Source organism: Sardina pilchardus, chromosome 2 (genome assembly GCF_963854185.1).
Source record: "Sardina pilchardus chromosome 2, fSarPil1.1, whole genome shotgun sequence".
In the NCBI taxonomy this organism is placed as follows: domain Eukaryota; kingdom Metazoa; phylum Chordata; class Actinopteri; order Clupeiformes; family Clupeidae; genus Sardina; species Sardina pilchardus.
Genome location: NC_084995.1, coordinates 31,648,855 through 31,675,711, shown reverse-complemented (window position 1 = coordinate 31,675,711; position 26,857 = coordinate 31,648,855). Strand labels below are relative to the sequence as shown.

Sequence of the window (26,857 nt, the reverse complement as noted above, 5' to 3'; positions counted from 1 at the left end):
AATCTTGACTTTTTACTCTTAGCCTGCTTTTTTTATTATTGTATGTGTAGTTTGAGAGCACGTAGTCAATACGTCAAAGTGTAACTGTTTTGACTTTTAACAGCTCTCGATGACGAAGCTGTCGGATGTTCAAGCCAGCTGTTATAGCATCTTTGATGTCATTCGAGACTTAATTAAACTTCAATTGAAATAGGCCTAAGACCTAAGCTACTCTTAAGGCTTAGCCTTCTTTTGTCATTGTTTCTTCCCCTGGCTTGGTCATTCATCACATCAAACCTCCCTTAGTGCCTTGACCTAAGCTGCACACGTGATTAGACGCGGAGTAGGCCTATAGGTGCAGCCATGGGTGCAGCGAAGACGATGCAAACAGCATGCCTTTCAGGAAGGATACCCATGTAAAACGAAATACTAAGGCAACATTGCATCGGTAATTCCTAAGGAAATCAACATATAAAAAGTCCATCGAAAATCTTTTCAGTTGCCTACACGGCTACACCAGATAGCCTAACAGGTGTCAAGTTTCTTAAGTGGCATATGAAAGATGCATTATTTATATCGTTAAAAGGGAATTATATGCCACTTATTGACCAACAATTTTAATCTTCTTTTTCTTTGTCAATTCCAGGCTGTAAATGAACTAGTAGACCTGTATACGCCTTGGAAGTTGGAAGAATTAGATGTGCAAATATAGCCCAGATCTTCACTTTTATTATTGTTTTACCAACATGCAAAAATCACTGAAATAAACAAAAAAACATTTAAGTCTAGGCTATATAAAGGTCACAAAATGAACTTATGGATAACGTTTTGTAATGCCAGTGGATATCAATAACATTGCTCCGTGTATTGTGCAGTGAGATGGTTTATGGAAGAAAAAAAAGAAGTAGCTTTGTCTGAAGATGTCTGAACAGTGACTCAGTTATGAAGACATAAGACTCACAGACAGAGAGTAAGGACGAGTGAGTGAGTGAAAAACTAAAGCAGACAAACCCATTTGGTCATACCATCAAATGACAAACACTGACAATGTTTAGCTGTTTAGAAGTATGATTAGACAATTTCAGTGAACAAATATTGAATTATTGAAATATTGAATCAACGCATGCTCTTAATTATCATCTCTTACACCCAGTCATAAAAAAATTCCACAGTTCTACTCTTTAAATTGTGTCACACAACACACAGTAAACATCCTTCCACTGGACAGTTTGATCTTCCAGCATCAGATTTAATGTAAATTCATCTTTATCCAGTGCTCTTGTGTATATTTCATCTATGCCAGGCTTTGAGAGATTACCTGACTGGCTAAGGCAGTGCACTCGGTTCAAAGATATGTATCAAACAAAGCAACATCTCATTTCCTATTAAGGAAAAAAATGAGCGATGAAATGAATTCCTTGTATCAGAAGTACTAACTGGGGAGCAAACATATATGAGATCATTGGGATGTTGATAAATTGGCTAAAATATGATTACCGAGAGGGAGCAGCTACACCCAATGATCTGAACTCTGTTTGCCCACAGTTCAATTCTTCGTACAACATCTCTGAAGTGTGGAAAAAAAACATACCAGTCATACAAAAACATACAGAAACAGTGACAAGAACATCGACAACAAATAATCTCCATGTCATTTGATTGTATGGCACCAGCGGTGTTGTAGTCAGCTCCATTATTAAAATCTCCTGTTCAGTTCAGTATTTACTTAAATATTTAGTCTGTTTTTAAAAAATATATATTGATATATCAGATATATATATTCTCACACACAGATATCTATTTATGACTCTATGGTTGTACTCAGTAGTGTTAGAACTCCCGTCTCTATGCTACTCCTCCTTGGTAGCAGTCCTGGTCATCTTCATGTGTCTTTTTTTCTACCAGTTATGCCTACAAAGAGAAAACACAGCACACATTATGTCCATACATTTTTTTAAAGGAATCTATGACACAAGTGTTAGTGTACTAAACTTAACTATGTAGAAATACACTGACAACATATGCAGTGAACACTGACCCTGTGTTGTTGATTATAAATAAGCAGTGTGAGTAAAGTAGCCTAACTCACTGTGGGTCCAGTGTGTTCACTCTTGTGATGTAACCTGGAACAATAAAACATTATCCATTAGACAAGCTATATAACCACAGGTGTTGAAAGAACACATTTTAAAGGGGAACTTGGCAACTATTTCAACTTAATAAACCCGTTTAATCATTTGGATGATTGAATGATCTGTTCCGGTGAAAATGGTGACTTTCCCCGCTCCCCCTAGCCTCCCCAGGCGGAGAAACAACTTTGCAACATTGCGACTTACCATCTCAGTAAGAGAAGTGAGAAACAGGAAACTCGTTTTAAATCGTGTTTTTTACCTTGTAACAACCACATTGTTCTCCTGAACTTATGCTAACCATTTCGCTAGCTGGTAATTGTTTTATTGTTATTTTTTTCCACAGTTAATAAGAAATAGTAAGCACAACTAGGGAAATATAGCTTATAAGGGGGGCTTTAAACTGAGATGTAAATGACAGTGGTATCTTCACCAGACACAGGGCTACTACAGAAGCCCATCTCTTGTTACATGTACTGTACATGTAGATATCATCCGACGACTTTTAAATCAACCGTAGACTCAGTTTACGGAGCCCATAACACAGAACTAGGCGAAGATATGGTATGAAATATCACATGCTACCTTTAAAAAATCATCGGATTTGTAGTATGCTTGTCAACTGCTATAGACAACTAATACTAGTTCTAATCAGAATTGATAAAAAAAAGGAAAATGCATTCCAGTGGTTTTGAACTGAGCTGCTGAGTGGTTTGATGACCAGTGTTCAACTCCTTTCTCTCACTGAAGTTGGACATCACCATTATGTTCTTTCCTTTTTTGGTCAGAAGGGGGCGCAGTTTGGTCATTATTTAACAATGTGGGTGAACTTTTTGAACTCACTTGGCATGCACTGAGTACTTGTCAAGCATTTTACAGACACAATTTACCATGTAGGCCTTCTCTGGATCGGGCCTCTGTTTCAGGAACTCCTCCATCTTCAACTCGGTCTCCAACTCCTGGACCAAGTCATTCTCATAGGTCTCAGCATTCATATGCCTGCACCAAGAAATAAGTCACTGTTGTCACTTTTTGGAACAGTTAACGTCAACATGGACTGCATAAAGACTCATTCTTTCTATGTAACTATAGCAAAATACAAATATGTTCGTCATTACAGTATTTCATTTTGGATCATTCATCAAAACCTGAACAGTTGATCACACATGATCCTAATATTTGTTATGATATTGAGTTTCACGACAACCCAGAAAGCCTTACTCAATCAGTTAAAAACAAAGAATGGATACTATATCCAAGAGGGTAGAGAGTGGTAGTGATTGTAACAGATACAGAATATTCTGCTTATAAGGCGTTTTTCTATTTTTAAGGCAGTTTTCACATATGGTGTGTGTGCATGTCGATCACGCTGATTATATCTTTCAGGACCACATTAAATCTATATTCATTATATAGCCTTTCTGCAATGCAGGCAGGGTGACTGTTTCCATAAAGTGGGCCTTATACTTGTGTCATGGACTAATGGTGACAGTAAGGATTTGCTGATGTGCTATATATTGCCTCCATGCTTGGTCCCTCACACTGTACCACATGCACTTATCAAGTGCAGCTCAGAATTTGCAAGTGCAGCACAACCTGTACTAGCCAGTACAGTATATAATATCCTCTTTCTTTGCTCTCATCAATATTTGCAGGTTAGCCACACATTACTACAACAAGTGCAGAATTTCACAATGTCTTTCTTCGTAGCTCATTGAGCCTCTGTCTAGATCGCCACAACACTGAGTGCACATTCACTGAATGTCAGTGTAAGAGGATACCCTGGTTTTCTGCTGCCGAGATGTGCGAGGTAGACCTCTGACGATGGAGAGGTGACAGGGTCCTCAAATTGTAGGCGCCCCTCTGAGTCTATGTTACTCTCCGTCTCACTCCCAGCCTCTGTGGACATAAAGACAAACAGTTAGTCCACCCTACTGTGGCAGCACCATACATTAAGTAGAAAGCCTACCCAAGACAGCCAAGACTCTGGGGCGATTAAACACGTTACACAGTTAGTTCCTGCCACCAATATGACCCTAGACCATAAATACAGTCCATTCACATTTAATGATGCTAATATGTAATTGGAGCTGAGCCAATAGAAAGACAGATTGTACAGATTGTAACTGTAAAGCATACAATTCTACTGAACTGTATGAAGGTCTAAGTACCTCTCTGTATGTTCATTATCAGATGAACAAGTGTCTACAATGTAAATATTAATCACCACATTTTAAGATGCTCAGGATAAATATGCCATTTGAATTGGAAAAAAAAAAAAAAACTCTCCATCCAGAGAGGGCATTTTGGAATTTATAAAATGGTCAGACCCTAAATATTACCTACTACAACATAAATGCTTAACTTGTGCAATATTCTAAATCTGGAATAATCAGAATGAATACACTACAATCCTTTGAGACCGTCCACTATAATCTCTCCTACCCAAACAGACAAAATACCAAATATGACACAACCAATCTGTTGGCCTAATAGTAACCTTTCTCATTCAAGGTCAATCACGAAGGCCATGCTCAACAATGTAGCACATACAGTATGACATTTAATCCCCATAGCTGCAGCTTGCACAAAGATAACATTTTCTTAGAAAAATACAGAGCGAATACAAAAAAATCTGCTTCTCATTCTCTATACATCAGCATCTGTGGTTATGCTCCTATCCAACCCATCCAAAGTGCACACCTGAGTTCAGTTCTTTGACAAGCGATGACATGGTATTGGTGATGGAATCAGCAGCAATGAGGAGATCATTTCTCAGATTCCTTCTAGAGCCTGTGGACCAAAAAGTGGTGAAAAAGAGAAAAACAAAGCAAACATGTTAATAACACACCCCCACTGCAGGCAGGCTTACTCACATTACTGTCATTATTCTGTAGACTGCTCTTTAGTCTTTTGACAAACATAAAGCCGACACATGGCTTCTGTTGTAATATATTCAGTTTCATAAATTGATCGGCGGTACTGGTACACTCATTTTCTCACATTTCACTCCGTGCAATACTGTGTGCTCAAAATGCAGTGATCACTGAAGTTAATTGTGCAAACTACAGGGCACATTTCATTATACCAAAGAAAGAGAAGACTTTTACTGTTCTAACAACATGATGTCAACTGTATCTGTTATTACCAGTGGCTGTATATCTGTCATGAGTATGTTAAATGTCACATGCCCTATTTGAATCATGTCATCAGTCATTAAGTATTATCTACTGTACATGCAAGTGAACGTATTCTGCCTCAGCCTCTATTGTTACTCACAGTGGCCTCCTGATGGTTTGAATAAACATCAATTATCACGAACAATGTGGTTTAATAGATCCCAATTCTCTGAGTGAGGCACCTGTCAACAACACACTTTGGAATTCTTCCTCACCCCGTGTCATCATTTCCATATTGATAATGAACGGCTGTGGATAATTACATGAATCATGGGTGTGATTCACGTCCTAACCAGTCTGGCACAGGCCCCCCAACCCCCATCCCCATCCCCCTCTGTTTGCTCTTTTGTTTTCCAAATCAATTAAATTCCATTCCGCTCCATTCCATTCCAGTGGAACACTGTCTACTGACGACACTTGGTGTGGCATTCTGGGGACATCTGCTGCGTGTGACATGAAAGTGAAAGCGACCCTTTTGTTTCTGGGCCTTCTCCCTTTCTCTATCTCTCTCTCTCTCCCTCCATCCAGAACACTGCTCCGGCCTGCACAGATCTAACCACAGGACAAATGGCAGGCTTACCCTGAGCAAAGGCCTCCTGCACATCTCCTCCCACCCCCATCAGCGAGTCCTGAGGGGTCTGGGTGGGTGTGGTGCCTGCCGAGCTGGACTGCGTTGGCATGGGGATGGGCCGGCTCGCCGTGTGACTGGGGGAGGAGCGAGGGGAGGGGCCCGGGCCCTGTGTCTGAAACAAAGGATTAAGACGGAGGGGGTGAGTGAGTGAGAGTGTGTGTGTGTGTGTGTGTGTTTGAGGTTAGAGGGTAACGCCTGGGCGACTCACAGACCGCCACCACAGCTTCACAGACCACTGAGGGGGAACGCTTTCAGAGTGAGGATGCTTGATCCCCAGGGTCCTGGTGCCTGCTAGCTTAATGATTTGCAGGCAAACAAAGAGGAAATCTGTGCCTCAGTCTTGTTTTGTTTGTGTCGAGAGCCCATAACAAGAGTGATCCATTATGCTTTATGCAAGCCAGTTTCCCGTGCATGGATTATGCCTAGTCCTGGACTAAAAGACAACTTTGATGGAGATCTCCATGGAGCATTTAAGTCAAGGATCAGGCTTAATCCATGTACAGGAAATTGGCCCTATATGTTTAACATGCAATAATACAAAATAGATGTAGGTAAGCTCTGTTAATGGAGATAAAAGATAATAAGGGATGCTTATTATGAGGTATGTGGTTCATCAGGAATCATAATACTGTCAAAATCCTGACAACAAAAGACTGAGCTGTGTGGGAAGACGGTAATACTACACAGTCATGTTGTCCAAAAAAAAAAGACAATAAAGCAAGAAAAGAGAGACTAATTATGTCATGCCTGCTGAATGAGTGTGGTTTGGGGAAGGTAGTGTACTAACTCGGGCTGAATATAAAAGCCTGTTAGTCTGCTCTGTGTGACCAAGTGCTATTATACTGCATTAAAAGAGGGTGATCGTTCAGACGTTCTGTCCTTCCTTCAGTACCTGTGTTCTATCCTTATCAATTTGCCAGTTATTGCCTCATTCACAACATTGTCACTGTATTGGGATTGTCAATGGATATTGTGAAATAATAACATCATTATTACAATACATTATAATGGGAACACCAAAACAAAATTGGAAGGTAATTTCAGATATTGTTTATCCAATAGTGTCATGCCTTGGGAAATTCTACATAAGCCAAAATGCATTTTTGGCTTCATTATATAAACATTTTTCCCCAGCAAAACATTTTAACATGCTGTTAGTTTCATAGTTGAATGCATCTCCAGCTCTCATGAGACTTCAATTCTCTTCAATTCAATGAAAACAAATAGCAACAAACTAATGGAAACCAATGTTAGAGTTCATCAGCTAACAAAATACAAGCTCAGCCAACAGCTAATAACATGCTATTGCTGATGTTGTGTAGTGTGCATAACCACACAAACTCTGGTCATGATTATTTTCAAAATAGTCATGACCATGATTAAATGTTATTCAAAACAGTAATATGCTAACAGGGCTATTAGTATCAGTATCTATAAGGGAATCTGTTGGAGTTGCAGTGCAGCTGTAGTGCTGGTGTTCTCAGCCTCAAGCTCTGGCTAGAGAGGCATTCTTGGTTCCACTCCCCACCTCTCTCATTTCCTGTCACATCTTCACTGTCTTGTCCAACAAATGCTAGAAAATCCTACAATTATATACGTATATAAAAAAAAGTCTGGGTCTGGGGTCTCTTGTGGGGTGGGGAGGGGGATTATCTGGAAAGAGAACCTACTTTGAAAAGCCAAGACGCAAAATGGGGCTGTGGCACAAACACTGGTGACAGGAAAACAGCCTGACACCTGTATCCAAAAATAACCTGGAGTCATTCATATTAAGATAAGTGGATACAACAGATGTCTACTCAGTCGCAGATGCTGCAGGTGCATTGGAAAAGGATGGGCACTGTCGACTCTGATTTTAGCTATTGGATAATAGGACTTTAATGTGCAGAGTGCCGCAGTTTGATATGAGATTAGATGAAGCTCATCTGGACCAAGCTCACCTCTAATATGTAATTACGTACAACTTGTGTTTTCCCCTGATGATTCTTATATAATTGCACAGGAGAGGCTTTGAAAGGCTATAAAAAACATGAAATAATGAAAGGCAGTATAGGCATCTCCCAGTGAGAGGTCTTGTAAGGTGTTTTATCTCACTAATCACTAATATTCTGCTATTCTGCTTCTACTATATACTGTAAATAGTACAGGGGTACTGCCATTCTTAAACAAAGTGAAAGGATAGGGAAATACACTGCAATCAGCTTAGCCAGCTCAGACCAACCAGCTCACAGCTTTTAGCAGCCAATTCTGCATATATAATGTGAGCAAAAAGATAATGTTGTGTGTGTCAGTCTCTCTCTCTCTCTGTCTCTCTATTTCTGTCTGTGTGTGTGTGTGTGTGTGTGTGTGTGTGTGTGTGTGTGTGTTGCCACCTTCAGCAGCATCATGAGCTGTTCCAGCTGCACCATGAGCTCCCTGCGACTCTCCTGCAGGGCGGACATCCTCTGCTCCAGCTCATCTTTCCGCTGCCTAGCAAGGGAGATGAGTCAAGAGAGAGAAGAGGGAGAGCAAGAGAGAGAGAGAGAGAGAGAGAGTAAGAGGGGGAGGGGGAGAGAGTGAGAGAGAGAGAGAGAGAGAGAGAGAGAGAGAGTCAGACCCAGGCAAGACCACATGGGAATCAATCAATGGAGCCTCAGGCATAGTGAGAGGTCACACAATACAGATGTCACACTGCTTTCAGCTCCATCTTACAGGTGACGGTGTTATTATCAGAGACAGTGTCCAAACAAATAGAGATAATGTGTTGCGGAGGGACAGGGGTCAACACGATTCTGTGCTTAGGAGTTTGTCGCACCACAGAGAAAGGTGTCATTAACCACCCAAACACCCAAATCTGAGTATATAACAAAAACATTGAGTACATCAAATTAGGGAAATTAGGCACTGGTATACTTTGCTCTCAAATCCTGTGGGCAGGTCCACTGTGCTGAAGCCATGAGGGGAAAAGGTGCTGCCCATCTCAACTGTTCTACTACATGGCCACCTACCACTTACAACCGTGATCTAAACCAGCTGATTAGAAGAACTCTTCAGACACACAAAAGAGCTAAGTTGTGAAAATACCTTTAAGTGCTCAATATATGCATCTAGCCAACCTATACAATGCATTTCTAACAAATGTATTTATGGCTGGGTATGAGATAGAATGTTCGATAGAGGTTTTAAGTGCAAACAGACAGCTGGAGAATTCTGAGGAGCAATTCACTGAATTAGACAAAAAGTGCATTACATCAGAATTGCTGACTTGAACTTTATAATATGCGTCTTACGGTTTTGTATATTTCAACTGTATTATTTCACATTCAAATACAAAGCACTTTCATAGCCTCCAGCAAGTCAAGTCAGCTATGGTCCTACTAGGATCAGCAGACTGTTCCTAAAAATGTGTTGTGTGTGTCATTGGATATTATATCACGCTTCAGTAGCATATTCATCCTGTAGTGGTGTCTGGAGTGTCGTAACACTGGCATGGTTTTGTCACCGTAGGACTCGTACTCATTCATAATATCAGAGGCCGAGGTTCCCCTATTCATGTATATTGACTGTGAGTACCTGAGCAGCCGCAGCTCGGCCAGGAGGGTGGGGTTCTGCTGGGCTCTGTCTGGGGGCAGCATGGAGGCCTGCTCGTGCTGCTGCCTGAGCCGCTGGATCTCCTGGAGGATCTCCCTGTGGGGATAGGGGCATAGAGGGATGGATGGATGGATGGATGGATGGATGGATGGATGGATGGGTGGATGGATGGGTGGGTGGATGGATGGATGGATATGATGAGCGTGCCGTGCACACATCACACCAAAGGTGTGTTCAAATTTGCAAACATAGACAAACGTTTGTGAACAGGTTTCTGTTTGCGTTGAGTTTTTGGTTTTGGACCACATGGTTTCTTGGCCAATGTGGGCCAAATTTGAACACACCTCAAGCCATAACTTAACTACACAAACGTCTTCTTTACTGTATGCACACACACACACAAACGTGCGCGCACACACACACACACACACACACACACATACACACACACACAGACATGGAGGCATGCCTACCTACACACTCACATGCACAAATACAGACACACTCAAGCATGGCGCAGGCGTTGGTTGGTGTGCCTGCCCTAAATCTGTGTTAGTGGGGTGATGTTGACAGTGTGATGAGCCAAACGGCACGCTCACCTGTTTTTGCTCTCCAGCTCAGCAATGAGCTGCCTCTGCTGCTTGGCGGCATCCAAAGAGAAGGAGATGTCTGAGGGAATCCTAGACTGTGGCTGATTTCCATATGAAAACAATCGAGTGTTCAGGGGAGGTTTGCACTGGTCATTTCAAGTTCAGCATTTGCTTTGGTGTTTGTGTTGTGTTGTCATAAACACGTCTCCAAATGAAAACAAGATAATTATCTTCAACACAACTTCTCCTAATGTCTACAGCTTCTTTGAAAACATCTTTGTGTTTAATCTGTGCTCACACATAGAGTACACTGTTCATGTCAGTGTTATTACATCATGGCTCCTAATTTAAATGACCAGCAAAATGCAAAGTCAGGCAATGAGCAAAATCCACTCAAGCTAATTTAAGAACTTGGCAAAATCAATTTCCTGATTTCCTAATAGCACGGGGAAGATCATACGTGCAAACAAGGGTGGGTCTGCACAACGTTTCCACACACCACATACACTGAATAGTCCGGCACAAGACACGTTTCCCTCATTTCCCATCTCTGCCCGTCATTTAGATTAGGGTCACACATATACAGTATCTTTCTATCATGTGTGTGTTTAAGACAAGCCCTTGATGGTGGACTTGTTTCTGTGGCTAAAGGGGGTGATGTCCGTACCACTGGAGTTCCGTCGGTGGCCAGTCGGGATGCATAGCGTGCAATGAGACTGTGCTCGTCATCCTGATTATTGCTGCTGTTCTCCAGTAGACTGCGAGTCAGCACAGGGCGGCAGAGATAGTGTGCGTGCGCATGAAAGAGAAGATGAGAGACAGAGAGGGAGACAGAGAGAAAGAGATAGAGAGAGAGGGAAAGGGAGAATGAGAGAGAGAAAGGAAGAAAAAGAGACCATCAGCACAAACACAATCACATGAGGAAGCTCTGTGATAGACACAATCTCATAATGCAATTACGAGGCTTCTAGAAATCAGAGATGGGAGAGGGCTGCCAGCCAGTGCTCCAAATACCCCTTCTCAGGCCACACCACACAACAGGAAGTGACTCGCAGTGCAACTCGCACCGCAAATCCAAAGCTGTCCTCATTGCAGATGCATAGAGCGCCTGGGCAGACAGTGGAATAAATAGGGGTATTTGGAGCCTTGGTTGCTGATATCAGGGATGAGTACAAGTCCTGCAAATTAAAGACTGGATGGAGACATGAGCATATTAGTGCTTAGCCATTCCAGACACTACGGATGCTGCATGTCTCAAACCACAGTTCTGCCACATTCAAACTTACTTAGTCACTAGTAGCTTCAGTATCTAACAGTCCTCTCTCTCTTTCTCCCTTTCTCACACACACACACATACTCACACATACACTTCTGTAAAACAGAGAAATTGGAAAAGCAGTTATTTTGCCACCACTGCAGAGAGATGACAATGAGAGTTTTAGACAATATGACTAATGAATGTCATACAAGAACGATTACATGAAGAACTAATGCATGCAAGGTGGTTTCTCATGGTATAGCCAAAATAAGTGACAGATATCACATTAGTAGTGTCACACACTCATATGACAGCTGAGACTAATATGACAATCCCTGCAGATTGTTTAGATTGTCAAAACAACGCTGCAGTGATTCATTTCAGATCTCAGATGCCTGGTTTAGACACGTCATGTGTAATGACTGTTAAAGTACCGGTTGGTTTGGCGCAAAAGCAGGATACACTATCAAATTTTGGCAAACACCAATGTGAATGCACAAGTTCATAGAACTGAGAAATGTACTAACTCATTGAGACGGAGTCAAGGTAGTTCAGAAACTACTAACCACTTATGGCTTAAGTGAAGTAAGTCCAAAGACTGATTGGACTGGTACAACCCTTGCTTTTGCTCCTCACAAATGCAGGACTTCCATGTTTGTTGGTGTTTTTTTGCTCAGTTAAAAAGCAGGGGATAAGAGGATAAGCTGAATGAAGAGCTGTCACTACAGAACGCCACTAACCATGCTGCGTTGCTTTTCAGTAGACTGACATACAGCCCAATGTGTATGTGCTCATCTGTAAGTTTATCTGCAAATTCAGGGCTGTAGTTTAACCTGAAACAGCGTAGGTTTCAGAGAGATAAAGATGATACATGTGAGTGAAATCAACTCCTCGTTTCCCAACACCTTCTTAACGCTACGTCATTTGTAAGCTATACTTCAGCTCCTCCTTAAGGTTTTGACGTGTTCCCTGAAAAATTCCTCACTCCATATGATTCCTTTAAGTCATACCTTCGTAAGGCTGGTCTTGACCACCTTTAAGCTATACCTTAACATAGTTTAGAATAAAACAAACATATACAAAATGTCACGTGACATGTTGGTAAGACGTGCACTTACTGCAAAGAAAGACCTATATGCTGCATTGCACTGCATGGTGTGCTTCATTTAATAAAAGGGGGGAAAAAGCAAATACATTAATTAGCCTTAATTTTGTAATCCCTTTAAAACATGACTCTATCAATAACATGTTGCCTCCAGACATATAGTAACTTCAAAAACAAGAGAATGCGCGCACATCAAAGAAGTATAAAGAAATGATAAATGTCCGCACACTGAGAGCAGCTCCCAAGCGCTTGTGTGCGGACCATTATCATTTCTTTATACTTAGTAACTTGATCATTTTTAATATGCATATGTCTTGTTAATAATATGATAACCTGCGCTGCCATGCCCATTACACATCTCACTCTTGCTCAGACAAATGAGTGACCATAATCAATGTGTGGGTTTAGAGAGAGTATATAGCATCTATAGTGTCTTTGTAACACGTTAATATACACCGTTATCGGGAAACCTGACCCAAAGCATGAACAGGTTAACTGGCCCCCCTATACAACTGCAGAGCTATGTCATCTACAGTAATTCACTGTGGTAGACTCATCCATGCAATTCAACTACTTCCCACAAATCATCAAATTATTCTTGGCCTAGATCACTTACCCTTTCCCATGCAAAATATTTGGAGCCTTAGCCAGAATGCTAATATATTCAACACCATCACTCTTGGCATAGGAGCTCTGTTTATATCACATAGAAATAATAATACTACAAAGATCACAAAAGGCTAAGATTACCATCTGATAACCCCCCCCACACACACACACACACACACACACACACACTCACACACCACACACACACACGCGCGCGCGCACACACACACACACACACACGCACACACGCACGCACGCACGCACGCACACACGTACACACACACACATGCCCTTTATGTGAAAAAAAACAGTTGGACAATATATACTCAATACACAACACACTACACATAAAACCATCCTTATTTGTGAATACTCACATTTTATTGGAGAAAGGGAGTCCTGTAGAGGGCATCGAGTGAGACAACATAATGTCTGTCATGCTGTTCATTGGTCTCGGAGGCCTGTGGAGAGGCCACGGAGAACATATGAACCAAAACACAACAACACAGCGATGACTCACAGCTCTAATGACTCATCTCAGTCAAACTGCTATGTGCAAGGGATACTGTACATCGTATCATGGAATTAGCCTACACACCAGGGTCAAATAATCAATAATTCACTTACCAGGTGTCACTATTGGCAGCAGAAAAACAATGATAAGGATATTAAATGCACACAGAATTGTGAAGAGTCTACAGCTGATACTGACTGACAGTGAAAAGAAAAGACACTACAGCTAAAAAGAAACTACAGCTGGTGATATGTATTCATCAGTTTGGCACTTGACTGAATATGAAGCTTGTTTTTTTAACAGAGCATTTTGAGCGACTGCTGTTCTGTGTCTGCAGTCACATGGCACACTTCATCAGGAGCACAGGGATACAATCTAACTCACTGCTATCAGATTCTGTACCGCTGCAGACAAAAAAACTAACAACACTTTCTAACAACAATTTCACATGTAACTGCCTAAGTCCACATTTCACCACATACTTTGAACGTCCATGGTATTGCAGACTAACACAATCAGCCCTCCGAAAGTCATTCAATAATCACTGAAACTATAAACACTCTGAACTGGTCAGGTGGCCACCGGAGGAGATGGACTGGGCCTGAGTAGGCTTCACTCACACGATGTGGGCGAGGTTGAGCGGTTTCTCAGGTATGTCCGGGAACATGGGATGCAGTGGCTCACGGGTTGAGGCGCAGCTCAGAGACTTACTGAGAGCGCTTGAAAACTTCTTGGCAGGAGATTTCTGTAGGGGAGCACAAATACGATTCAGTCTTCTACTCTTAAGTCTTCCTATTACCTGTTTTATTCCTATTCCGTGATGTATTACAGCATTCAAATTCCATAGCATGATACTTATATGAATATATGTAAATGGGAGCGGCTTTCAAATACTTTATAACACATATTTATAATCATCCAAGATTATAAATAATATCACAGTGTCTAACACATTTGTGTAATTTGAGCTTATCATGACACCACAATACGAGCGGATAATCATGATCACATTACTCTGTCTAGAGGTGAAAGCAACAGCGTTAAAAGGCAAGAGCAGACATGATTAATCAAATTTTAATTGACTATTTGTCGTTTTTAAAAAAGCATAAGGGCATTTCCTGAAATATGACACGCATACGTGCATGCACAGCACATGCACAAGGCCACCACCCCCCTCTCACCCATGACGTGTATTCCTTCATTTGGTGCTGGTTACTATGGGAACCACTAGCATGCCCCCTCCAGAAGCAGTCCTGACAGAGCTGGTAATTATGACATCGCTGGCAGCGGTAGCGAAAGCCCATCATGCTCTCGCTGTGGCAGTAGGAGCACTCGACCGGGTGAAAGACTGCAGAGAGAGAGAGAGAGAGAGAGAGAGAGAGAGAGAGAGAGAGAGGGAGGGGGGCGGGGTACACAGGGAACAGATAACAACACACTGCTTTAAAGACGCCAAGAGAAGGAAAGAGGGAATCTGGAAGTGGGCTCTCCTGCATTTCCCTCCACCATTCCCAACACTTCCCAGCTCGAGAGTAGTGTGTGTGGAAAGGCAGATCAGCCATCACTCACTGCTACCCTGCTGCCTGCCCCTTGCTGAGGAAATCATTGGGTTGGTCTGCTGGCTTTGGTGATGCACAGCACTTTGGCTTTGTTTGCGTTCTGTTACGTCTCATACCGTCAATAATGAGCGGCAGAGTGACGATGACAGTGATTTGAATCTTCCTGGGGCAAGAGGGTTGAAACACATGCAGGGAAGATGAGGACTAGATCCCATTAATATGTTTAATACGTAATGACACCTGCAGATTTGTGAGTTGACGGCGTTCACTGATGACACTGTGTCTAGTTATATTTCCCCAATATAGAATGAGTCAGCACAAACTCTTTACGTAATACCCAAACCTGTGCTACCCACTTGAACCAAATATCCAGAATGAAATATTTAGCATCTTCAGTGACTCACCATTTTCCACATTGGCCAGGCGATGCATTAGCGGCAGCCACACTAGACACTGAGGAGGTGGGTCTGACATGAGCGTGTCCAGGAATGTGTTCAGAGACACCTGCTTCTGTCGACCGCCAATGTGGGAAAGAAGAATGAGGCTTCGTTAGTTTAACTGCAGAATAAGCAGAATGAGCATCTTTGCATGACATGTCTTTCTCTTTAACTGGATGTGCTGCTAATCCGCATATTTACTCTCTTGTCTTGGCTCATCTTTGATTAACACCAGTTGTGTGACAGGCTTGATCAGAGTCTACTCAACCTCTGGATAACTTCATGACTTCCAAGGAATTGCTCAAATTGATGTCATGTTTCTCTATTTGTGCTGCACACACAAGACTCACTGTTTGAGGCAGTGAGAGTGTGCAGCTCCTGAGACAACTGTGATAATTGTATATTTCTCATCATGCTGTCACACAGTGGTTACAGGTTCCTGGAGCTCTTATATCATAACAAGTAGAGGTGATAATTTTAGCGTGCAAGGCATGCTGTTGACAACACCTGTTGTGGAAAGCAGGTTCGTGTGGTTTGCTCTGTGTAGCCAAAGGAGGGTCCTTCGAAAACAGTGACGGGTAACTTGAGAACTTCCCTCAAGAACTGGTCGAACTGGGAGTAAACCATTATCCCAGCAGGATCCGAGATCTGTGAAAAAATATCTACACAAGAAAATGAGACTTGTTAATCCTGGTGTTGCGATACCTAATTTCCATTTACGTACCAACTTGACAGTTCAAAGGGAAAATAAATATTTATGAGATGTCATAGAGATTTAAAGGGAGGCCAGCTGATTCAAAACCATACAAGTCAGTGAATTACTTACAAAGTTACATACGAAATGAATTCCAAAGCCACATACTGTATGCGTTTTTGGTATCCATTATATTTTCATAACATATCCTTGAGTAGCAAGCATCCTCAAAGGTATTAACATAAATAGCTTGTCTTAACCATGATATGTGGCAGTATCAAGGGGGAACATAGGCTGCCTCTCTCAAATAGTTTCAACAGAAGGGGAAATGCCCAACACTTACATCTCAATTTGTCCATAATCTTTCCCCCACATATTGTTGAAAGAGCCATCTTCACAACAAAGACAGAGATCTTTCCAAGGCCTTCCCTGAAAGAGAACATTAATGTGAGCCAAGACATATTACAAACCATCCTGCAACATAAAATCATTTTTCAGAATTCAGCAAAAGTTGACTCATCAGGAATACGTGTTTTGAGCATGGGGTCATATTTACATAACCATGTAAAGGCTAATCACAGTGTGACACTTTGTAAAGAAAATTCTGAGCCCTATATCCCTTTCGAGTCTCAAGTGACTTCATTTACTTACACCTCACACCCAGGACTTAAACGCTAGATTACACTGCTTCTGTGAGCAGTAGTGATGGTGATCACTCACTACTATCACACACTGACTTACGGGTCATAAGCAGCCAGTAGGAAGTTAAGCAGCAGGTTAATGGACTGTTCCACATTGATCTGGTGGGTGGAGGGCATTCGCTTGTTCAGCTGGTAGAAGATGGTGGAGAGTATTGCTTCTAAACGAGCCACAGTGAACTCTGTGTTGAGGTCCATGGTGTTGAGGCTGTTCTCCCTGAAAGCCTCAATGACATTCCATATGTCAACCAAGTGTACTACATAGAGGGAGACAAAACAAGAGCGCAGTGAGCCAACTCAACAACTCAATTTGCACATTACATATGAGATGTTTATACAAATGTTGCCTAAATATAGATATGTATTAAATATTTATTAAGTTCAAAACTGCTGTTTAAGATGTTATAGAATTCATTAGGTTCAAAGGAAATGTTCTTCTTCAGGGATGGAGAACTGCTTACGATTGCATTTTTTCTGGATGAATCTGAGTTTGCAAGCTGTTCTGTAGGTTGATAACCTAATGGAGTCGAACTCTTGTGCACCTGAGAGAAGAAAAACCCAGGATTAAAACCATGCTTGTAGCATAATGATTCAGCTCATTCTGTCCATTGTAACACTTTACATTAAGTACAACACAAAACAACACAATAATACAAGGAACGCGTCAGGAAATTAGTATGAGCTCGGGATGAATGAAGAGGATCATCAAAACCTGCATAATTGAGTATTCTACCTGCTTTCATACATCTGCACAATGCAAACAAGGTGTGAACCGACAGCATCCAAAGAGACACAATGTTGCAATGATAAAGGCACATACTTGTCATAATGTCATAATTAATGCCAAGAACTAACTGAATACAACACAGGGGCAAAAGGTTACACCCCCACTGATCATCATCACTCTTCTTGATGTCAGATATTGCCACACATTAAAGTGAGGGCAAGGGTTACTTAAATTAGCCATGGCACATAACACAATTAGCTACAACCCATATGTTGAAATGCACCGTCAGTGTCTGTGTGCATTCTCATTTAACTCCAGCATGGCCCTGCCCATAAAAGACTGGAGTGGTCCAACTATGTGCTTACTCAGTTGTACAGGGGTCTGCCCTTTTCAAGTACTAATCTGCTGTTGTTACTTACGCATCTCTGCAAACAGCTGTCTTCTGTCTGCCATGTTCTCACTCCTCACACCACACTCCTCAGTCATTCTGCACACACACAACAAAAGCATTTGCAGTCATAGTTAGAGAAATATTTCTGTAACCCTTGTGTAACAGACAATAAAGTATTATCTTATCTTGTCGTTACATCAAATTAGATGGTATTCAAATTCATTAAATCCTACCATTGTGCTAATACAAAAGTATAAGTAGTAATAATATCTGTACAGGCATGACGGTAATAAAGAAAAAACAGACTGGCAGAGGATTGGGCATATACAGAGGGAAAATGAAAATGAAAACTGCTTCAAAGTTTGGTCCTCAAAGAAATATTAACAAAGTAGGCTAATTTCTGAGTACTGGGGACACAATGGTTCATTGTTCCTAACCACAGACTCAAAGCGTTCCATGTTCACTACTAAACTATTGTGTTCCAGTGGGTTTCCTAATTGTCATTCATTGATGTCAGTCTACGCTCGCAGACCTAACAACATGGTGCTGTAAATTCCAAAATCAACCCTACAAAACTGCAACTGAATGAGTGTCAACCAAGCAGGCTAAGTGCACAGAGGGGCACTGGCACATGACTTGAAGGTTTGTGTCTCCCACATTCATAGTGACGACACCACCTGGCAGCCTGCCTTACCTGAATAGAGCCTGACTGTGTGGGACACACAAACAGAAGTCAATAGGACTTTCCCCTGTTAGGTGACTGAAACACTGGAGTGAGAGTGGAGCTGAGTTTTCACATGGCAGAATGGCCAACTATGCCTCACTGCATTCTGTCCAAGGCAATCTAATACACCTCATCATGTGGTGTGTTGCCATGGCAGCAGAGAACCCAGCCGCTCCATTCCTAACTAGAGGGTGCACGTTTCTTTGGTCTTTCTTTCAAGAAGTTGACAATGCTTTTTGTTTCCACTGACTTACTGCTTTATTTTGTCAATTGTGAACTGGTGACCAAATGAATGTGAGCAGTGGCCATTTTCATTTGGTAGTAAAGGACTGATTTTCAAAAGATACTAACATTAACTAACATTTTGCAGTATTCATAGACATGGGTATTCAGGAGCTTCTACACTGAAGTTTGTTATTAGTGAGCAGAGTTTATATTTACCTCTGTAATCAATTAATTGGTTAGCCAGTTATTACTCTTTATTAGTCTTTCTGACACCAGAGGCTTGCTTGACCCAGTCATCTCCACTAATTGCTAGAGTTTTAGCAGCTTCAGATGCTGGGAGGAGCGCTTCATTTTTTGTTCAAATATCATTGACAGCATCTGAACAACTACTAACACTGTTCTCTAAAAGTCCTCCAGTTGGGGGAGCGACCAACTGCATACCCAGCTAAATACATCAACTCTCAACAGCGTACAAACAAGGACAGCCAAGGACCTCGATGTAGCAATGCATAACCACAACGTGTTTCATTATATAATGGTGGAATTTACTGCACTATTTTGTAGTGTAAATTCTGTGTTTGGTTGATTTTGGCCGCCTTAGCAGACCCCATTTTTACAGTCAGTGCCTGTACAGAAATATGTCAAAGGTCAAAGACAATTCACTGTACAGTTAAAGGCACAGGGGCACTTGCAAGTGGAGACATTGTGAAAGCAAAAATGCACACCCTTTGAGGTGCTGGCACGGGACGTCACTTATAGAAAAAGATTATAATGCTGCACAATCTCAAATTTATTGACACTAATGTTTCGGCCAGTTGGCCCTTTTCAAGGTTTCTCCATGCAGACATTGTGACATTGTGAATGCAGACATTTACTCTGTGACCTTTTGAACTCCAAACAGAACTCTGTGCATCCTCTATGTAAAAATATGTACAAATACTGTACCCAAACATATAAACCACAAACCCACAGAAGAACACCTACTGTATACCTTATACTGTCTGTAGCCCAACACAATTAGCAGACAGTTAACATTAACATTTTGAATGATTAGAGAATATAAAATCTTTCATGCCATCAGTAGAAGGTCGTCCATCCTAAACGCACAGAAAACCCCATTGGTGGCAGTCACATGAAATGATTCAAAATCAATATGAATATTAGGGATCAGGTTAGCATGGAAATATCCTTTCGATCTCTGCCCCATATTTGGTTAACGGAAGGAAACAAATGCACTACCATGTCTTTCATGTGTCTTTTTTATCATGAATAACATGTGTCCGACTACAAGATTACTGTAGTGCCAAGCTAGTCTTTGACAGGTGATTAATATAATATGTAGTATCCATCTGACAATATTACACATTACTCTTCATACAATAAAATCTTTTGAAGTGCACACACATTTTGCTCGCAGTGAGGAACACATTTTAGTGAGCACGCGTTTATCATACGTGCAATGACAGCGCAATGTGGGTGACATAATGACTCTAAGTGGAGACCAGAGAGAACACAATCTTAACATGATGGCAAACATACCCTTCAGACAACACCATGGTCTTCCTTTTCAGTTGATTCGAAGCCAGTTACAGTGTAAGTCTCTGCCAAAAGTCTCACTCTTCACGCGACACACGCTGACTACATAAACCCCTCCAATCAGTGTGATTATAGCAACAAATGACAGTTTCGAAAAAGCCTGTCGCTGTCTAGAAATGGCAAGCGTCAAGATGACGCTCTATCTTTAGCCCGACTGAAATGAACACAGGGGCTGCATTCTTCTCCACTTTACTGGCACCCCCAAGCTCCAGTTGCAGCCCCTCATACCTTTCAGTTGGCGCCTTGCCCCCCTACATGCATAGGCGCCCCTCAAGAAGAAATTACTGCCCTGTTTGGGGCATTCAGTGGGCCCATGGTGATGCCTCCACTGTTAGCCTCCTTGTTGTCACAAACAACATTCCTCATCTCATATAATGCCCCAGTACGTTGAATGATTTCTCTGGGCATAAGAAAGACATATTTGCGGCAAGAAATATCCACTGGGCCACACAATGACAGACAATGGTGATCCATGACTCCCTTGTCATGTTTACATTATGAATCTTTTCTGTTGACTGCTTTACAATTACACATTTTTGATTGATATGGTCAAAGTATGTGGAGCAGGCTGTCATGCAGTTATAGGCAGGAACAGTTGCGAGAGTTATGCATGACATGTCCTGGCAGACTAACCTAATGCAGCAAGTATTGCAGCTGCTGGGCATGTTTACAGCCTAAATCTTGTAGTACAATACAATACTTCACACAAGACACTAAAGCTGTGTTGTCTTGTTTTCATGAATGGTTTGAAATATCCAAAATCATTCTGAACAACTATCTTGACGCAACACCAACATTTAACCATCTACAAAAATATGAGATAAACCAGGATTCATGGCTAAAAGGAGGAACCATATTTGACAGGTTTCTACTTTCTAGGCAAGACTATGATTCCTCCAATGCATAGTTGCAAGTGCCTGAATTAATTGTGCAAAAAGTGCAAAAGTCAGAGAACTTAACACAGGGTAGGCCTAGCAGTAAAATTACTTCCACCCAGATGGATAGGTTCTTACCCCATACATTCAATTAACTATGCTTTCAGATAGGCTAAACATTTGTCCTTGTAATTATATTTACATAGCCTTTATATACAAGGTCATAATAGTGGGGAAAGGTCTGTCATTAAAATGACATAAGCAATAGCCTACAACATCAGTGTTGGCTGCTGACTGGTTTCCCTTGAAGACATGTTCAGACAAAGTGGAACAGTTCGAAATGGATACAACAAAGACAAACACTGAGCCATCTCAAGATGTTCTGTGAAGTTGTGGTTAATTTGACTCGTTAACATTTTCCAAGCAAGTTGTCCAAACTAAGTGACAAACTCCTGGTAGAGTTCTGAACCAGTCCGAACCGCAAATGATTGTGCCAGCTGACTGTTAGCAGAACATGATGACGACTTGCACCATCCTCTAAAAGTGAGAAACTGTTGACCTGCTATGTCGAGCTCATTGCTGCAAACGTATGTATAAAAAAAACAAAACAATTAAAGTATAGTTGGGATATATTCCTAAGGAAAGACCAACTTGTGATAATCAAATAGTCTATTGCAAATGTAAAGCTTAACGTTACCGCCTTAGATCGCAATGCTCCCTTTAAAGGTAGCCTAGTTAAAAGCTACCCAAGACTGTAATTAACAATCACATTAAAGCAGACATAAGGTTGTGAGATTCTTGACTTGACTTTCAGGTTCACAACACAAATAATGTAGGCTAATTACATGCATTCAAAATCATAAAACATAGGCTAAGCCTACAATGGGTAGCCTATTTCATCGCTCGACCGCAATGTCCATCTTCTGTCACGACAGAGAATCTTCTAACGATGATAGCTAAGAAATGACAATGTAATAGCTTTTGCCACCTACCTAACGAGTTCACGATTTGACTGATCACACACAATTATATCTGCAATAGACGTAAACTATATTCTCCTTAATCTGTAGGCTATCCGTTTCGACTTTGCTTTTATTTACTAACCAGAGACGCGTAATGTAATGATTCTAAGGTCGCGCCACCACAAAGGATGCAGTGCACTTGTGCTTTACTCACCAAGCTTTCGAAGCATGTCAGGGAAATTTGTTTACACCCAGAAATCGTGGTGTCAGCATCCATGTATGCCATTATGAAGCATTAGTTCTACAATTCAACTGTTCCGTGTCCTTTTCCAGGGATAAAACAATTCATGTGTTGGTGTCTGTGTCGTTGGAAGGTAATTCAGCTAGCGCGAGTCTCTCATTTGCCTCGAATGTGTGGCCTCCATCAATGACGTAATGCGGAATCTCTCCTGCGCTAGTTGGCTCAACTCACTGCGAGTGTGAGAATGCAGATGTCATTGCTTTGAGAGAATTTCACCCATCACACAACTGTGAATTTACCTATGACACAAAGCACGGCAAACACAACACAACCATATTACATAGGCTACTGGGAAAGATTTTGTGAGATTTTGTGTAGCCAACCGAAGTTGCTGCGCCACTTAGCTCACATGCACCTCCGATTAATTTCCATAACTTAGGCTATAGTGATTATAAGGTTTCAGACAATTGTATATGCTGACGATAGGTTATTTTAAAGTTGTTGTAAAGTATTCTAATCTTCTGCAAAAAAGGGAAAAGCTGAACATTCTGAAAAAGAGTTACAAAATATCTTGTCATTGAACACTGCACAGCTTGTTGCTTAGTTACCATGTTAGAGGTACGAGAATGTGGCTGCACCGTGCTGAACCAGCAAGAATTTGCAGGAAACAACAGTAAACTTAACTTGAAAGTCTGCTAGTAGGCCATGTTCACGATTTAAATGGTACCTTGCTGTGAAATAATGAACGTGGACATTTCAGCTCAAAGATGCTCTTAGGAACGTGTAAGTAAGTTTGACTCGTTGAAATGACTAACTTTAACTCTTTGCTAGGTTAAACCATTTGAAAGCAGCTCAGTTTAACGTTATTCAAGTTAATCATGTTAGTTATTAACATTAGTAATTAATAGTGTACTCTATCTAGACTAACTTTGGGCTCGTTAATCATGGTAACGTCGTAAACGTTGACGTTAATCTATCCTGACGTTTACAATAACGTGTATTGATATTTGTTAATGTAAACAAGTTAGCCTACACCTGCCCATAACAACCATGACTCGATACCTGGATATGTCTCGATCTGGTGGGGCTAGCCAGCTTTTAACTTAAATTGTGCCATGCCCTGTGTAAACTTAAGTGGCTTGGCAACGCTAACGTTATTCATGTATTATGAAATGTGATAGTCAAAGTAATTATGTTTGCTTAGGTGAGTTGATCTCATACATTTGAAACATCATGCCAGACGTGGAACTGCTGAAATACCCCTCGAGGGAAGGGGCGTCCAGTTTACAAGGTGAGAAAATGCGCTCGAAAGTTATCGGCGCAATTTTGAGTCACGTCATTCGTCTTCAGATAATTATGTTGTTTCAATCCATTCGTTCAAGTTATTTAATTTCTGTAGGCTTAAATTCAGGTTGTTAAGTACTTTTACTAATACACCAACCTACAAGATTTGTAGCACATTTTAATTAATTTGAATTAGTTTAACATTTTAATAAACATTTTAGTCATTTTTTGAAGCAGCCTTGTGCTTGCTTTGTGTTTTCATATCATTCTGATAATTTTCCTTAGATCAGGAGGACCGTCAGACGGTGTGCCCCAGTAGGCGTCGCAGTTGCGCCTTAGTTAACACTCCATCACCATGTGTGAACAAAGCCGTCTGCCATATCCAAGAGCTAAAAAGGAAGCTGGAGAGCTGGTTGCAGCTGGTAAAGCATGTCTTAAATGGCCATTTCACAGCAAGTGTACACACAGTGGCATTTTAAACATCAGAGTTGATTATGGTTATGTTTTAATTAAAATTTGAAATGAAATGAGATTATTTTTTCCCCCTTTGAACCATGCGTAGCATCTTCGGTCACAGGGGAAAAATCTGAACAACATGCTTGGGTAAGTTTTGTCATGATATATTATGTGTTATTAATCGCAGTATCAATAACAGTAGTAATAATACAAAAACATAGGAACACCTTTTGGAGATGTGTTAGCTCTTTTCATTAGTTTCCCCATCGCAGTTATAAGAAAGAATATCCCAGACCCATAACCACCTTGGAACAATCGTATATCACCAACAGATGCTCATCCACATGGAATGCTTAAAAATTGGTCAAAACCCTAGGGTGGACTTTTTGCAAAGATTGAGTCATCACTGGAGCCACTGACAAATTTTGTGACTTTATCATATTAAAAGAGCTTCTTAATGACTATAATGATGTTACATCATATAGGTATCTGACGACATGTATATACAGTATGTCTATGGTATCTGAAACATACAGTACATGGTTCCAAGGTCCCAAAAACAACATTTTTACTTATTACCTTTCTTATTCGATTAAATCAGGCTGTGTTTTTTTTTTAATTTTTTTTTTTTAAAGAGATTTGGAATACCATTTTGTCTTGAGAAAGAAAGAAAAAAAGCAATTTTGATTGAAGACAGTTTCAGCAGAGAAAGATATGTTGAAGATGCTTCATACCTCATTGATAGTACCTTAGTAGAATTTGCAGGATGTTATGGTTGCCTGTGTTATGGCCCTAGATTGAAATTCCATAATATGATACTGAGAATCAAAAGAGTGTCAGCAGGCTGGATAATAACTTGTATCAAAGTCTACGGGCATTGATCTGCATTTTCTAGCAAGGTTACAAGAAGTGCATGGAAACTTAAATATGTCATAATTTATGCTGTATTTTAGGTTGACATCTGGAGATGGAAAACAGGATGGCCTTCCAAAAGAACTGTGTATTGAAGGCATAGGACTTCTTGGAGGTGGCTTCACTTTATTTGGTATAAACTAAATTAATTAAAAGCTGCTTGTGTCCATGAATGAACAACTTTCACTCTGTATCTGAAACTCCACCTGTTAGACTGTTTACTGTAACCACTGTGACTCATGATATGAGGGTTATTGTGTGTTTTTTTTTAGTAAGAATGTATTTCTGTTAGCAGATCCTTCCAATGGGATGAACACATTGCGGAAAGAGGCCATGGATATCCTTATGGAGGTGGCATTCCTGATTGACAGACTTGAAGCAGATCGTCAAGAAGCTAAGGAGGCTCTCCTGAAGGAAAAGCAGACACGTGAAAGACTCGGGAAGAAAATGGACAGCCTTGCACTCTGGAGGCTGCAGGAGTTTCCTGTGGTGATTCAGAATGGTGAGTGGCATGTAATACTGACTTTAGCGTCTCTCACTATACTGCCGTTTCAGACAGTCAGGTTTAGGGTTGGGCATCGATAACCGGTTCCGTCTTGGAACCGGGTTTAACTTATCAATTCCATCGACATCGTACGTCTTTTTTGTTATCGATTCTCTTAACGATTCCCTCAGCCTGCATGACGTCGGACTTTTTCCGGTTTTCCTGAAATTTTGTGTTACTACACGCCCTCTGCGACGACTCATACTACAAGTCAACCCCGAGAGGAGGAAGAGATCCAAAGCCTGGCCCCATTTCACTAAACGTGATGAATATTCTGCCGTCTGCAACCAGTACAGTATTGTTATCGTGTAAGGGTAGTAATACCAGCAATATGTTAAAACATTTGTCCGTGAAGCATGGGATTAAGCTCCAAGAGTGTCATGTGTTCGACAGCCTACGGAGGGGTGCTAACGTTGCCCGGTCCAGGGCTCCAGAGTGCATATGCGCCCAAAATGTTTAAGACTGTGCCTGAAAATAATTCTAGGTGCACCTGACGCTGCTCGGGTGAAAGCATACGTTTCCTTCACAAGTTTTAATTGTAGACTATGCGCGCAACTTTGCCAAACTGTATATAAGTAACCCCCTTGGCCCGCTCTCTCTCTCCCTCTCCCTCTCTCGTGCGCGCTCAATGGACACGTACCTCGACATGCACATTCACAATCGTGAAAGCAATGACGCATAGAAGACAACTAGCGACATTATAATTAATTTCGGTTAGCATCATAGCGTAGGCTACTGCACAAGTTTGATTCAAACTCTTGCATTCAAGTTGACTGATCATCTCAATGTTTTCCAACTCTAAGACTCAAAAGGGCCTATCCCAAGGAGAAAAAGTATTAGCTTACCTTGCAACTTAAACACACGTGGGGAAACTGAACAGTCCAACCAGTAGACTATAATAAGCTAGCCAACTATGCTACTTTGTTTACAATTTGAGGCTTCAAGCCGACAGCTGAATTAAAGAGGCAGAG

The 26,857-nt window shown here is 41.2% G+C and overlaps 2 protein-coding genes across 5 annotated transcripts in view; one reads left to right on the top strand and one right to left on the bottom strand.

The window, feature by feature from the left end:
- Positions 1–698: 698 nt before the first annotated feature.
- Positions 699–22,846, bottom strand: dtna (dystrobrevin, alpha). The gene is made up of 21 exons (XM_062527091.1): positions 22,664–22,846; positions 18,096–18,163; positions 17,411–17,491; positions 16,993–17,206; positions 16,595–16,680; positions 16,065–16,219; positions 15,525–15,630; positions 14,746–14,912; positions 14,185–14,309; positions 13,428–13,511; positions 12,077–12,169; positions 10,746–10,836; positions 10,088–10,179; positions 9,471–9,584; positions 8,291–8,387; positions 5,868–6,030; positions 4,812–4,901; positions 3,890–4,007; positions 2,999–3,107; positions 2,069–2,102; positions 699–1,890 (listed from the first exon to the last, which is right to left on the bottom strand). Exons 2-20 carry the CDS (start codon positions 18,160–18,162, stop codon positions 2,085–2,087), a joined length of 2,070 nt encoding a protein of 689 aa, XP_062383075.1. The 5' UTR covers position 18,163; positions 22,664–22,846; the 3' UTR covers positions 699–1,890; positions 2,069–2,084.
- A 471-nt stretch (positions 22,847–23,317) lies between these two features.
- LOC134102159 (coiled-coil domain-containing protein 178) overlaps positions 23,318–26,857 on the top strand; it is a 31,106-nt gene continuing 27,566 nt past the window's right edge. Inside the window, exons 1-6 of one of the 4 annotated variants that reach the window (XM_062556194.1) lie at positions 23,318–23,473; positions 23,895–23,981; positions 24,260–24,396; positions 24,537–24,577; positions 25,384–25,457; positions 25,638–25,844. In XM_062556194.1, the coding sequence (XP_062412178.1) occupies positions 23,924–23,981; positions 24,260–24,396; positions 24,537–24,577; positions 25,384–25,457; positions 25,638–25,844 (517 nt within the window). In that variant the 5' untranslated portion in view covers positions 23,318–23,473; positions 23,895–23,923. Of the gene's footprint in view, positions 23,478–23,894; positions 23,982–24,259; positions 24,397–24,536; positions 24,578–25,383; positions 25,476–25,634; positions 25,845–26,857 lie in introns of all 4 variants that reach the window. The other 3 variants (XM_062556185.1, XM_062556172.1, XM_062556178.1) reach the window with 3 other exon arrangements.